At 37.4% G+C, this 14286-nt stretch overlaps 1 protein-coding gene across 2 annotated transcripts in view; it reads left to right on the forward strand.

Annotated features, from left to right (window-relative positions):
- The window catches only part of Sptlc3 (serine palmitoyltransferase long chain base subunit 3), a 139220-nt gene extending 131158 nt beyond the window's left edge, over positions 1 to 8062 (forward strand). For both annotated transcript variants that reach the window (XM_015476042.2, XM_048811319.1), the window contains exon 12: positions 4084 to 8062. In XM_015476042.2, coding sequence (XP_015331528.1) covers positions 4084 to 4197 — 114 coding nt within the window. In that variant the 3' untranslated portion in view covers positions 4198 to 8062. The remainder of the gene's footprint in view (positions 1 to 4083) is intronic.
- The last annotated feature ends 6224 nt before the right edge of the window (positions 8063 to 14286 follow it).

Here is a 14286-nt window from a genome sequence, read left to right on the forward strand (position 1 = left end):
TGAGGATCGAACCCAGGGCCTTGCCCATGCTAGGTGAGCTCTCTACTGCTGAGCCACAACCCCAGCCCCCTTCCATGCTCTTTTAACATTAACTACCTGTATCCTGATATTTTCATAGCCACTAAATCTTCCATCATAAAACAGGACCCAATTAAGCAATACATTGGAAAACAAACAAGGACAGACGTATATGACATCAGCCAGATCAAAGTCAGGTGGAAATAATTTCAAAACTGCATTTTTTTTGTCCTTTGATTTCAGTTTTTATATTAATGAGTAATATCAGAGAACTAAGCCATCTCAATCAGTTTGGGTTAGTGGAATGATCTAATAATATCAATGTAGTTACAATGAACAAACCCTGGAGCAAAAATAGAAGTCTAGGAGTAGATACAAATAAACAACTAATGATAACATCAGACAGAATAAATTGTGAAGACGAAATATGTAAATGACACTGAGGGAGCTTGAAGGTGGGAATGAATTATAATAATGGGGGAAGATTTACAGGTAAAGTGACTTTTCAGCTGAGTCTTTTTAATAAAGATTATGAGGCATGATTCAAGGTTTCTGACCAGTGGTACAGCATTATCATGTCACTATGAAAGAAAAGTGACAAAGGGGTTGAAGAAGAAAGAGGCGAGAGGAAGGGATCTAAAATGGAGGTGTTAGAACAAAACAAGAAATGACAATGACTGTGACAGCAGGAAGACAATGGATCTATGAACTGACATTACAAAAGCAGGAATTGCCAATATCTGTCAAATGACTGGAGCAGAACATGTATGGGAAGAAACAAGAGCAAAGGTAATTCAAGGTCTCTAACCCTGGTGAACAGAATGGTAAATTAGTTAAATGAGCTAAGGTATTCAGTAAGGATCAGCAAGTCTTCAATGGGAGTAAACTCATATATATGCTTGTTGAGATTACATGTCCATGGGCCATCTGTGGAAGAGAAAATCAATTCTAGAACTTAAAGGAGTGTGCAAAGCTGAAACTGCTGTAGTTTCAGGAATTGGGGATTCTTTTTCTTCCACAAGGTAGAAGATATAATTGTCCAGGGAAAAACAAGGGTAAACAGGCTAAAAGCAAATTCTTGTGAAGTACATGATCCCAGGACACAAGGATCACAGTGGGAACTGGAGCTAGAACAGTCAGGAGAGACACAGGCTAGTGTAGCGTTGGACACAGTAAGAAGAAAGAGGTTTGAGGAGGAAGAGGAGAATTAAAATATTCTCCCAAAACTTAAGAAACTTCAAGTGGGGTGAGGGATGAGAAGAACATCTTGAATTAATAATTCATAGCACCTCAGTGTTTCTTGTAGTGGACAGTTTTAGGGGAATGTAAAGAACAGAAATAGTACAAAGAATAACAGGATGAAGGGGATAGCTTGAGCTTTCTCTCTCTCTCTCTCTCTCTCTCTCTCTCACACACACACACACACACACACACACACACACACCAGTGACCATCTCCTTCTTCTTTATCATTTATCCCCTCAGGACCTAAATCAGTGTATAGTACATAATAGATAAACAATAAAAACAGATTAAGTGACACATTAATAACCAAACTAACTCCAGGTTTTGAGGTGATAGGTAAACTCTGTTGTTTGTCTTTATATCCTTCTATATTTTCCAGGTTCTCTCAAACGAGTCTATATTTCCAGTAATTTAATTTTAATATATTGCTTATTTTAAATGGAGTGAGACAGTGATAAGAAGGAGCAGGCAAGTACTTCAAAAAGCTTGGTTGTAAATTCAAGAAAATTAAGGCAACTTGGGAGGTTGAGGCAGGAGGAAGGCGAATTGGAGGTCAGCCCAACAACTTAGTGAGAGCTCAGCAACTTAGCAAGGCCTTGCCTCAATATAAAAATAAATAAATAAAAAGGACTAGAGATGTGGCTTAGAGAAGGAAGGGAGGGAAAGAGAAAGGGGGAGGGAGAGAGGTATAGAGGAAATTAGAACTAAGAAAAGCCTTTGAAGATGGGGAAAGACGTGTACATGTTGTGTACATGTTTACACATAGAAGGATGAAGAGAGTGAAGAGGGAATCCTACAGGTACAGAAGACAAGAGGACATGGCCAGGAAGCAAGCTCCCAGAAGTGAAAGGAAGGATTGGACAACAGAGATGGATTTGTGCTTCTTACAGAACAATCAGCATTGAAGTATCCAAGTTTACCCTTGTGATTTTCTTCAAAAGTTCTTCATTGCTGTGGAATACGTGGTGTGAAAGAAGCAATGAGCCAGCATCTAGACAGACTGCTCTAAACTTCTGGGATCATGCATCCATCTCATAAAAATTTTGAGCAGTTCTTTAATATGAGTTTAAGAAAAAGTGAAATTTGACCTGTTGAATAGCCAGGGCATTTAACGCAGCAACTGAAACATCACAGAATATAGAAAATATGAAACCAAGTGAGGCCAGAGACCACGTTTAGGACAAAACACACAATGATTTCACTCTCCCTTTCTGACTGAAATCTGCTCCTTTACCGATGACCGCTCTAGCTTCACCTAATCCTTCCATCTGCCTGATAAAGGTTATAAATTAATAACCAGCTGGTGAACTGCTCCTGCTACTTCACAGCATCTAATCCAGAACTGGGTTGGTCTCTTCTGCTTTAAAATCTTCTCAAGCACAAAACCAAATGCAATAAGAAGCCCCTCCAAACTTCAGGTCATTAGTTGCCCTTGGCTCTGGATCTTTTCTCTCCCATGCTGCAGCAAGCTGAAGAAACCTGTCTTTGAGTACCGGTGCAGCAAACTGGAGAAATCTATCTTTGAGTAGGGTGCATTTTAGATAGTCTTGGATCAGGGAACTTTAAAAAAAGCTATTTAAATAGTTTATGTATGCATTCCCAATATATTATGTACATTATTTAACAGATGTAAAAATAGAAATTAAAAAGATTAAGATAAAAATGAATGAAACGCCTAATATTCTCGTCCCATGTCCTCCATAATTGCCACATATATCCCACAAGGGCACAGGTACTCCTCTTTGCAAATCTCTGAACTATCCCATGCCCATCTGCAAAGATCAATAGAAACTACCCTAAATTGAAGTCATTTAAAAGACAACTTTTGTTGCTTTTTCTTAGTATACAGATTTGATTTATAAGAAATAGGAAAGAACATTTTAAACCACATAACCTTATCAACAAGAAATAAATTTCTCTTAACATGTTAGTGAACACTTTAGCTGCTATTAGTTTGAAAGACTTCTCAAACAGGAAAGATCATAAGCCTCATTAATCATTCACTTTAATGTTAATAATTCGCACTCTCACTTTTACAGAGTAGATCCTAATATTGTTTTTTTCCCCCTTATTTGGCAGGTTAATAAATACAGGCTTAGGGCTATGGATGTGGTTCAGTGGTAGAAGGCTTCCCTAGCATGCATGAGGCACTGGGTTTGATCCCCAGCACCAAAAATAAAATAAGTCAGAAAGATTGGAAAGGTGTGCTCAATACCATTATTATAAATATAGATAGAGAGAAATTTATAAATATCTAGCCAGCCAATGAGTTGGATCCTTGTGTATTTAAGTTGCATTATTCCATGGAATGTGGAAATGAAAGAGATGAATTTTTAAAAACAGGGGTTGGGGGGAGAGTTAAAGCATGGGAGGACTGAGGGTGATGCTAATTAGCTCCCACAATGTTCCATTTTGTTCTTGGCCAGGTTAGTTTATTGTGTCATGAAGACACAACCTCAAATGGATTCTGCAACCTTATCTTTTTCTTCCACAAGGTTATATGTAAGTCATTAAATTTTAAATAAATCCTTAAAGGTTTTAGATGGGTCAGCTGTTTTTATTCCTCTCCTCACATTCCCCAAATAAAATAAACATTCATAATGTGGAGTTAGGCCATTAAATAAAATGAATTAGCATCTAACATTCCTCTAGGACTTACAAACCACAACCTGATGATATGGATCTTGCTCCTTTTCTTTAAAATCAAAGGAGCTGGCAAAATAAGACTGAGTCTTTGTGAAGCTTGTCATTAATCTGGGCTTTGCAAGGCAGAGCCACTTAGGGGTTTAAAGATAACTGACGGAAGGCAATCTCATTGCAGGTTTTGGAAGCCCTTGATGAAATGGGTGATCTCCTGCACCTGAAATATTCCCGGCACAGGAAGTCAGCACGCCCTGTACTCAATGACGAAATGAGCTTTGAACTTGACAATTAAGTTTCCTGGTCCTGGATGGAACATAAAGACTTTGCCAGAAAGACCTCCCTCCTTGCCTCAGAAGGAATATAAATGGATTTCTCCCCCTTCCTAAGGACAATTTTGTTTTTCAGACCAGCTTAATTGAACTGAGGGAGACATCATTGTGTTTTTAATGTCTCAACATGTGACTACAGAAATGAAAATATGGTTCCAGATTTAAGTTTCTCCTCCCCTCCCAAGTATCTGCTAGAAACACACACACATACACAAACACACACACACACACACACGTATACCCACATGCACATTTCTAAGAATATTTTTAATGGCAATGAGTCTGCTTTAGCTGCTACTGTGCAGCCTGATTGGTTCAGAACCTTTCAGGAGTTCCAACCAAATGAGAGGATTTTGATGGTGAATTCCACAATTTCACTGTATGTTTACTGTATTTCATCTACAGACAACAGTAAGGGTTGTGGAGAGTAGCTGGAGTAGCTGACTTCCTCATTCCACCCATAAAAGTTCTTGCTACAACTCATCCACATCATGGGAAGCTCCAGGCAGGAGGGTAAAGAAATGTTGCTTCTACCATTTGCCACATTTGGACTTTTTCCAAGGACAAGTGTCAAAAAACACAGTTAACGTTTTAAGGGAGAGAGCAGAATTGGCCTGCAGCAACTGGAGACGTCTTTAAAGGAAACTTTTCCTTTTCCTCTTGCCCTTCTATGGTTTTACAGCTGAGTTTTTGAGGTTGGGAAAATCAAGACTCTTGTATCATAAAGGAGGGCACAGAAAGCAAGCACAGCCAACTTTAGGCCTAGACTAGAACTGTAAAATTATAACTACTCCAGTATTGCTTGTGCCATACAGAGTGAATGTTTAGCATGCATAGCCTTTATTACTTTAAGGAATAACGTGCCATTTTCCTGTTGAATTCTGAGTAAAAGGTAAGATTCAATCTCCTTTAGAACTGACTCCCAAGACTACACTTGAACAATGTATTGATTCAAGAAGGACATTTAACATTGAATTCTCTCATCTCCTTCAAGACTGCCACACTCCTTCAGGCCTATTAAATAATACTGTGAATTTGGCACATATACTCAGATTGGGTGCAAGGTGGGCCTGCACAAGTTCAAGCAACTAACTGTAATTTATTTGTTTACTCTCTCGTTCTCTCTCTCTACCCTTTCTCTTACACACACACATACAATATGAACATATTCTTCTTTGAAAAATTAGTCCTTTGCTAATTGGATCTAGTTGGTATGGAAAAAAACAGTGGAAAACCTTATCTTTAACAAGCTCCCAGATGGTGCCCAGATTTGGAAACTCTAAAGAGCAGTGGTGACCTTTTAGCCAAGCTTCTGTAACAGTTCGAATGAGTTACAGAACATTCCACTCCATCAAATGACACTGTAAACAAATCACTTCAAGAGAGGTCTGGCTTTGTGTGACACAGATGGGCCCAAGCTTTCAAGCTGTGCGCTGAGATAGAAACTCAACCCGCAGCACCAGTGTTGGTGGAGAAATACGCCCCGATGCTCAAAGCTCGTCCAAGGAAAAAGGTGATTGGCATGGAAAGCTTTTTATGAATTATAACCCCCAGTGGGTTCATCAGTTTAAAAGTGAATCATGGTGAGGAAGTTCCTCATGAATGGTTAATGTTAGCGATGGAAGAAAAAAAAAGAAGTTCTGAAAATTCGGTTGCTTCATCCAAGGATTGGTTTTGATAACGAATTCCAACCCTCTCTATGAACTGGTGCAGCATTATTTGTGCAATGAAAGCATATGTCATATAAATGTGCAAAGACAAGAGACATGTAGGCCTTTTTAAAATATGCATTTGAATGACATTGTTCCTAGTGAATTGTCCAAAATGTCTGACTATTCTGAAGTTCTATAAAGGACAAAAGAGGTGAGGAGAGCAGTCAGACATCTAAGCCTTCCCTAAGATATAACAAAGCAATAAACATACCCCTTTTTTCTATATCTGTCTGGGATCTTCACATATGCCTTCACACCTAACCTTTGAGTTTTAAGCCCCTAGATGAACAGGTGTCTTTGTCAGCAGAAATATCTACCCTTAGAACTTTCATGGAGGAACCTGAGTCTAATTCATTACTCACCTGGAATGTGGGGCAGGGAGAATAGTTCCTTTTCATTAAGATCCAAGAGTCCTGGACAATTTAATACATTCCCATATACAAGAGAAAAGACCTATTTCTATCAGAGAGCCTATGCTGAATATGCACTTACCATAACAACTCTAACCCAAGTGGAATGCTTCTTGAGTACACCAGAAGAGACCCTGACTCATAGAGCTAGCAATGTAAGAGGAAAAGGTTGATTGAGAGGGTGATTGTGAATAATGAGAAATTTTTTATTTTCATGAGCTGAGTCCTCTAGTGATAGGTTAATAAGACCATGATTTCAATTCAGTAAGGATTATTGAGCCTTGATAACTGCATCAGAGTTTGGGTCCATTAGGAGAAAGAATTTTCTAACAGATCTATAATGTTTTGCATCCCCAACACTCATATTTGAATGCACACACACACACATACACAAATGTGCCTTTCCTTTGCAGAAGAAATGAGCAAAAAGGTATAAAGAAGAGAATCTTATTGGATGATAGAGAGATGGAAAATGTTGTTCTAGAAGATAAACTTCAGAGAAGCAAAAGCCAAAGGTTTCAGACTGGCATTTAATAAGGATACCTTTGCACAATAAGGAAATGGCATAGACTCACTGCTAATATTAACTTGGAAAGATGGCATTGTGGATATTTGGCCATAGAACCTTTTAGTATGTTTTGATTTGACAGAGACCGCAGGTTTCAGAATTTACTAGGAGGCTTGTACAGATGTACAGATGTACAGATCCCTGGGCCCCACACCAGACCTCCATGGAATCAAATAGCTGTGGCACCCAGGAATCTACATTTTAATAAGCCTTCTCAGGTGATTCTAAAACATGCCAGAATTAGGAACCATTATTGGAGGTTTTGGTAGACCAGTTGGCCCTAATAACATAACATGGAACTTCATTCTGATTTTCTGTTGGTATTTAAAGAAGCTTATACAAAAGTGAATTTATTCTATGGCCACCCTTTTCTCCTCAATGGAACATTTTCTTCCCATTCTCTAAGTTACTTTTCTTTTTACAAAAGAAAAGTGAAAAATAATATGCTTTGGGGCCAAATTCCATCTCCAGTTTTCTTTTGCATCAATATTTACAAGATGTTTTTTTTCTCTTTGCATCACCTTGTTTCCTTGAATGTGGTATCTTCTTTTTTCCTATTTTTTCTTCCTATCTTAAAAAAAACTCAACCTGATTATTTATTTATTCCAACAATAGCTCCTCAGCAGGGTGAAATTCTTAACAGTTTCTCAAACATGCAGTATGCCTCTGTATTTTTCTTCAAAGACGCAAATACGTAAATGGATTACTCTGATTTAAAAGCCTAAGTTCTGATGATGAAACCTGCACTCTGTTAAATATAAACTCTGATTTACAGCAGTAATAACAATTGTAATAATGGCAATGAGAACATCATGTGGTGAATGCTTTGCACTTTTTCCTGGTCTCAAAACTGTAAGAAGGACATTTTTGAAGTTTGTTCTCTCAGAGCCTACCCAGCTGTGTAGTCTTTAGGAAATTAAAAGGAGATCATATCTTAAATTTTTCTAAGCAATTATTGTGGGATACTGGTGTCATGATGTATACAATACATGGCCGGTATGTGTGTGTGTGTGTGTGTGTGTGTGTGTGTGTGTATGGGTGTGTGTGATGTGTTTCACTGAAACATTTGAGGTGACCAATTTTACTTCATTCTGTCTGTGAAATATTAGTTTCTTGAATAAACAAATCACCAAATTTACAGTATAAAAAAATAATCAATGATTTTGTTGTTGTTGATTTAGTTTAGGTTACCCTGAAAATAAAAAGACTGAGGTGGAGATCTGCATTTAGGAATTTCACTGGAGAAAACTAGTAGGGCTGATCGGGGCAGGCTTACACACTCATGAGAACCAACTGAGCACATCTCTTTCCAACTCCTCATTCAGTGGCAATGCATTGAGAGCACAAAATTAGCCACAGTGGGTGTATTTATACCATGGAAACTGGAAAATGGTATGAATCAAGGATCTGGAGAGATGGCTGTTAAGCATTTGCCAGCATGCCACTGAGATCATATACAATGACACAATACCTAGGACAAGTAAGGGAACAAGATTAGGAAGAGGGGGAGAATTTGAACTGTGATGTAATCATGACAAAGGCCTCAGTCAATTCCATGGGAAACTGTGCAACTGAGATAGTCCTCTAGAGTTATCACAAACATAGGGAAAGGAAATCAGGCCTTTATGTCCTCTTACCATCAACCAGTGACTGGTTAGACGTGTAAGGCATGCATGACTTTGGGTCAGAAAATTCTATTCAGCTAAAGATTCACCTGTTATCATTTATGGTAACTCCTATCACCAAGCTTCAAACATGATCAATTCATGGCCAGGCTTTTACTCTATCCCGTCTCCTACTTTACTCCCTTTCCCATCAGATTACTTTAAAAGGAACCCCAGAAATCATCTTGCTTCATGAGTAAGTATTTCACTGAGACTCTCTAAAAGGTAGGGAATATCTTAATTTATTCCTCCATTCTCAACCTCATTGAAATATAGCTCTTCAGGAATAGCAAAGGACTCAAAATGAGTCAAATGTTAACCTTTGCTTTCTGTCTCATAATAGCCTGCATAGGAATTCCCTGGGTCAAAACTAGGAATTATTTCTAAAGTAGGTGTGTGGTATCTTGAAAGATAACCATGCAATCATCTTCAGAAACTTACCACATGCCAAACACTGTACTAAGAACTTCAACATAAGCCATCTTCCGGGTGCTCTTGTAGAGATTTGTAATAGATTTCTTGGATGGCAACAGGATCCAATTTGCAAGTGGATTAGCAGAGCAAAAGAGGACTCCACGACTGATGGTACATGGTTCTTTCTTGGAATGCTTGTCCTCTTCTTTATCAAATCAACTTTCTTAAAAGGTTACTCAGCTAAACTTTATATATTAGCAGGAGTTACATTAATCCCATTAATCTCTTATTCAATCAAGAATGAGAGAACAAGTCAAATCAATTTACATGTTTGGAAAAGGCTGACACCTATGCCAGTTTGGGTTTAAGTTAGAACTTGTTATTCTAATTCTCACTGCATCCCTTGATCCAAAGGAGAGACTGAAATCTGACATTTGCAAGTCAACTGCTAAGAACTTATCACAGACACAGATCAATAAAATCTCCAACAACAGAAAGTAAGAACAGAAACAAGAGAGGATTTTTGGTGCAGCATGAAACAGTGCTCCCTTTTATTCAGGCCAGATGCTAATTTTTATATCAAAAATATTGATTGAAGGGACTAGTGATTTTGGCTCTCACCCAAGTTTATTCAGGATCTTTCTTAATTAGGTTTGGGTCGGCTGCAGTGCCCATGGCCAAGGGTAGGTCTGGCTCCAATCACTACATCGAGCTCTCTACTTCATCACGGGCCAAGGACTAAGGCAAGGAAATTGCAGCTTCTTTGTTTCTCCTGCCTGAAAGTTTGTTTTTTTCCAGATTTGAAGCATGCATGGAGCAAATGTGTAAGGAAGACCAAAAGAAGTGTACCGGCTTCACTGTGATGAGATCAATCCACCCTACAACTTGACTGTGATCCCCTGCGTGAATAAAGCCCTGTGTGTGTGAAAAATGAATGGGTAGCAATGTGAGGTCATGGAAAAAGATCTTGGCATCTTTTAAATGAAAGCTTTTCAACAGACTGATGCAGTCAAATCCATCTATGAAGTTTTTTAAGCGGGTAAAATCATCTCTTTTTCAACCATGCATGGTTTCTCCATAACGTGTCTATTTTGTAAATAATTGCAGTTGTCATGCAACTATTTTTATAGTGTCCATACCAATTCCATATAATTTATACAAGTCTTTTAAAAAACTTCACACACATAAAACTTTAATAAATCATAGTCACAAATTATAGACACCTATAACAAAATGGGTTTTCCACTCTATATAAAATAGTGTGTTGATGTTAAAAATATATATAATTCAGTTCCCCTAAAACATTTCCAACCAAATAGCTATGAAGTTTGAGCTCTAAAAAATTATTAAATAAAACTTTAAAGTATAAATCTGTGAGAGATTTTATTAACAAGACAAGCCCAACTGAAGTCCATCAAATGTTAAAGATTTCCTATATAGATGACTTTATAACTCCCATAGATAGTTAATTGTTCTAAGAATATTATACACACACATTAAAATATTTTATTAAAGTAGGTTCATATCCAGTAAGATGAAAATTCTTTTGAAATTTGCATTTTTTTTTGCACATTTAGTATTTGTAATAGCCAAGTTGAAAGAAAACATGATAGCTTTTCATACTAATTGACCTGGCCCTCCACTGTGAATAAGAATATAGGAACAGAGATTACCAGATATTTGAGGAAAACCAAATGGGTAGTCAAGATGAAAAAAAGAGAAATTTTTCACTGACATAAACAGATAATTAGTGGAAAAGAAAACTTTTAAGTGTTTTAATTATGAACCTGTAGGTCAAACTGGTTCTACTGTATGAAGATATTATATCCAGAATATAAGAATTGGCAGCTGGGCACAGTGTCACATGCCTGTAATCTCATGCTCAGGAGGCCGAGACATGAGGTTTGAGGGTTCAAAGCCAGCCTCAGTAACAGCAATGTTCTAAGCAACCCAGTGAGACCCTGTCTCTAAATAAAATACACGAAAGGGCTGGAGATGTGGTTCAGTGGTTAAGCACTCCTGAGTTCAATCACCAGTAACAAAAAAAAAAGAATTGTCTGATACTAAAAGGAACCCAGAATTTCCAGAATTTATGAATATTAAAAGTATTTAATATTCAAATGTTTGATGAAAATAAATCAGTAGAAAGCAAAGAAGAAATATTTTCAAAATCTCCTTCAGAATATAAACCAAAGGTCAAATATATTAAAAATGTGAAAGAAAATATAAAACACAATGGATTCATACAAGATGATCAATATTCACTTAATAAAAAAAGTAGAGAGAAGGGCTGGGATTGTGGCCCAGCGGTAGAGCACTCGCCTATCACGGGTGGGGCTCGGGTTCGAACCTCAGCACCACATAAAAAATAAAGATATTGTGTTGTGTCCATCTACACCTAAAAATAAATAAATAAATAAATAAATATTTAAAAAATACTTACATTTAAAAAAAAGTTGAGAGAAATGGAAAAATATTGAATGCAAGGGGGAAAAAATCAACACATAATAAAAGAACTATTCCCCTGGGGTTGAAATGAAACAGAAGATGAAATGGACTAGTAAGTGCTCAGCTAATGAATATTAAAAGACTCTCACCTAAACACACCTTCTCAAATTTTATTACATCAAGGGTAAAGTGAAGAACTTAAAGTTTCCAGCTAGAAAAAAAAAAACTAAATGATCTCACCCAGAAGTAATTGATCTTATTACTAAATATTACAAATATGACCTTCAGAATGCCCATAACAATTTTTTCATCCATTAACATTGTGTAGATTATCCATTTCCTCACTCTGCACCAATGCTGGGTGTCACCATTTTTATAGTCTTTACCAATCTGGTAGAAAAAAAATGAATTATCTTTAACATTTAATTCCATTTACTATTGATATGATTTTTTCATATGTATGTTAGTTTTTTGTCTGTCTTTTGCAATTTCTTTATTTGTAATCCCTGCCTCCTTCTCTATTGCAAATGTCTCATTAGCAAAACTGGTTGCTAGACAACAGTGAAGCAATGCCTTCAGAACCTAGAGGGAAAATAGTTTTCAATCTAAAATTCTACATCCAGAAAAATCCATCTAATGAAAGGAGACCAATTAGGGATATTTTTACATGAAAGTTTATGTCCTTGATCCCCTTTAAAAACTTACTTGAAAAAAATACTGCAATAAACACTTCTAAGCATGAGAAATCATGGTATCCAGGAGACTGGATTTATCTAGAAGCACAATGAACAATTCCAGAATGACCATTTCAAGATAAAATGGCTACAATAAGAAATGATGAATTACTTTTTGCACCATATCAAAATCTAAGTCATCTCTGATTGTCCAGCGCTCTCTTCCTCATGGTGTTTCAAGGACCAGGTTGGTTTCCAGCTAGTGATCCAACCATCCCCTTGGACTTTGTCATTACATGCAATCCCCATCTGGTGACTAACTTAACTCTTTGAACACACTTTGAGAGAGCTGGCTGACCCTGATTCCTCAATGTAAACAGAGTATATAGAGATTGGTAAGAAGCAGAATCACTGCAGAAAACATCCTGATAACCTCAGTTCTTAGTTCAGCTCTCCTCTCCCAACACTGCTCCAATATCAATTTCATTTACTTACATCAGATTGAAAAAAAAAATCTTAAAACTTTCATCCATATTCTAGTCCTAGAACCCAGAGGCATAAACCCACTCCCAAACGGTCCGTAGGCTAGACCAGTCACTTCTCATCCCATCCCTGCTTCTCATTACCTATGGACACATAAACCTAATTCCTCAGGAATGATATGCTTATTTCTGTTCACAGCATGCAAGGTGGCTGTCAGATGTGAGTGCTCTCTAATAAAGCACCTTTGAAAAGGCTGGGCTGGGATGGAGGAGGGGGCATTAGAAAAGTGGGAGTCCATCTGCTGTCCCAGCCACGAGAACATGGGCATGCTTAGTCTGGCCCATATGCTCCTTGGGATATGAAAAGAGAGGTGATAGGCTTCTCACCTCTGTGATCTTCTCTCTGCTTCCCAAATTGTCACACCTCACTTCAGGACCCTCCTGGGTTTCATTAGTGATGGGGAAAGCAAGCCAACTGGGGTTCCGTGTAGATTTGTTTGGAATTGTCTCTCTTAAAATTTCACTTTCACAGGGTAATAGCCTGGAGCCAACTCTTTAGTGAAATGCTAGAAAAGAGAAAATACGGTCCACTTTACAGCTTGTTTATCCATCTGCATTTTCCCTGGTACATGTTCCTGGAGTCCCTCCTCTCCTGGGTTATGACCTTTCAGGGTTTTGTAGCTTATTCAAAACTACTCTTCAGTGACAGTTAAGGACTTGAAGAGGTAGCCACTAAAAATAACAGCATGCACAGCAATTAATTTTTGCCCCATCCCTCTGAAGGGCCTTCCTCCACTCCACCTTCCAGCCTTCAATGTGAACATATGTGAGTAATGTGAAAATAGAATTTATATACAGTAGGTCTTCACCTTGTAGAAGGAAGAACGTGAGGGCATGTTTTCAGAAAATTCTTGTTCATCCTAATCCCATGGGCGTGTTCAGGTCTTTTGGATTTATACTTCCAAAGTTTATGATAAAACAGATGTTCTATTAAAGAGGAAAAGCTTAAAATGAGAAAGAGGCAAGTTGAACACAGATTTAGTTAACAAAAAGAGCAAAGAAATTATTTAAAAGATGCCTTATGTTCATTGTCATGCTCTTATATTTTACTCCTAAAGAATTTCAAACAGGACAAACTCCTTGCAACATTGCATATTATTTATCAATTATTTTAATATTTTTACATGCACACATATTTCTTTTTCTTTTTTTTTAATCTTTGTTTTATTTCTTTATTTTTTTGTGTGGTGCTGAGAATCGAACTCAGTGCCTCATACATGCGAGGCAAGCACTCAACCACTGAGCTATACAACCCCAGCCCAAATTTTAACTTATGAGGTACATTCAAAACGTACATATCTCTTAAATTTGCAATTTCACCTCTAAAAATGCACGTTAAATAAATGCTTAAGACCTTTAGTTTCTAGTGATAGTGTGATCTAAATACTCAGAAACTTCAGATTGGGGATATAGATCAGTTGGTAGAGTGCTTGCCTTGCATGCATAAGGTCCTGGGTTTAATCCCCAGGACCAAAAAAAAAAAAATCTCAGAAACTCTTCCTTTATAAAATAGAAACACTAGGTAAATGTAAGATCTTTTTACATGCAGGGCTGGGCCTGAAAGAAAGTTAGAAAAATCTCCAGGATTTTAAATAAAGAAACTTGAAATCTTAAACTGGA

The sequence above is a fragment of the Marmota marmota genome, unplaced genomic scaffold (genome assembly GCF_001458135.2).
Source record: "Marmota marmota marmota unplaced genomic scaffold, marMar, whole genome shotgun sequence".
NCBI lineage: Eukaryota > Metazoa > Chordata > Mammalia > Rodentia > Sciuridae > Marmota > Marmota marmota.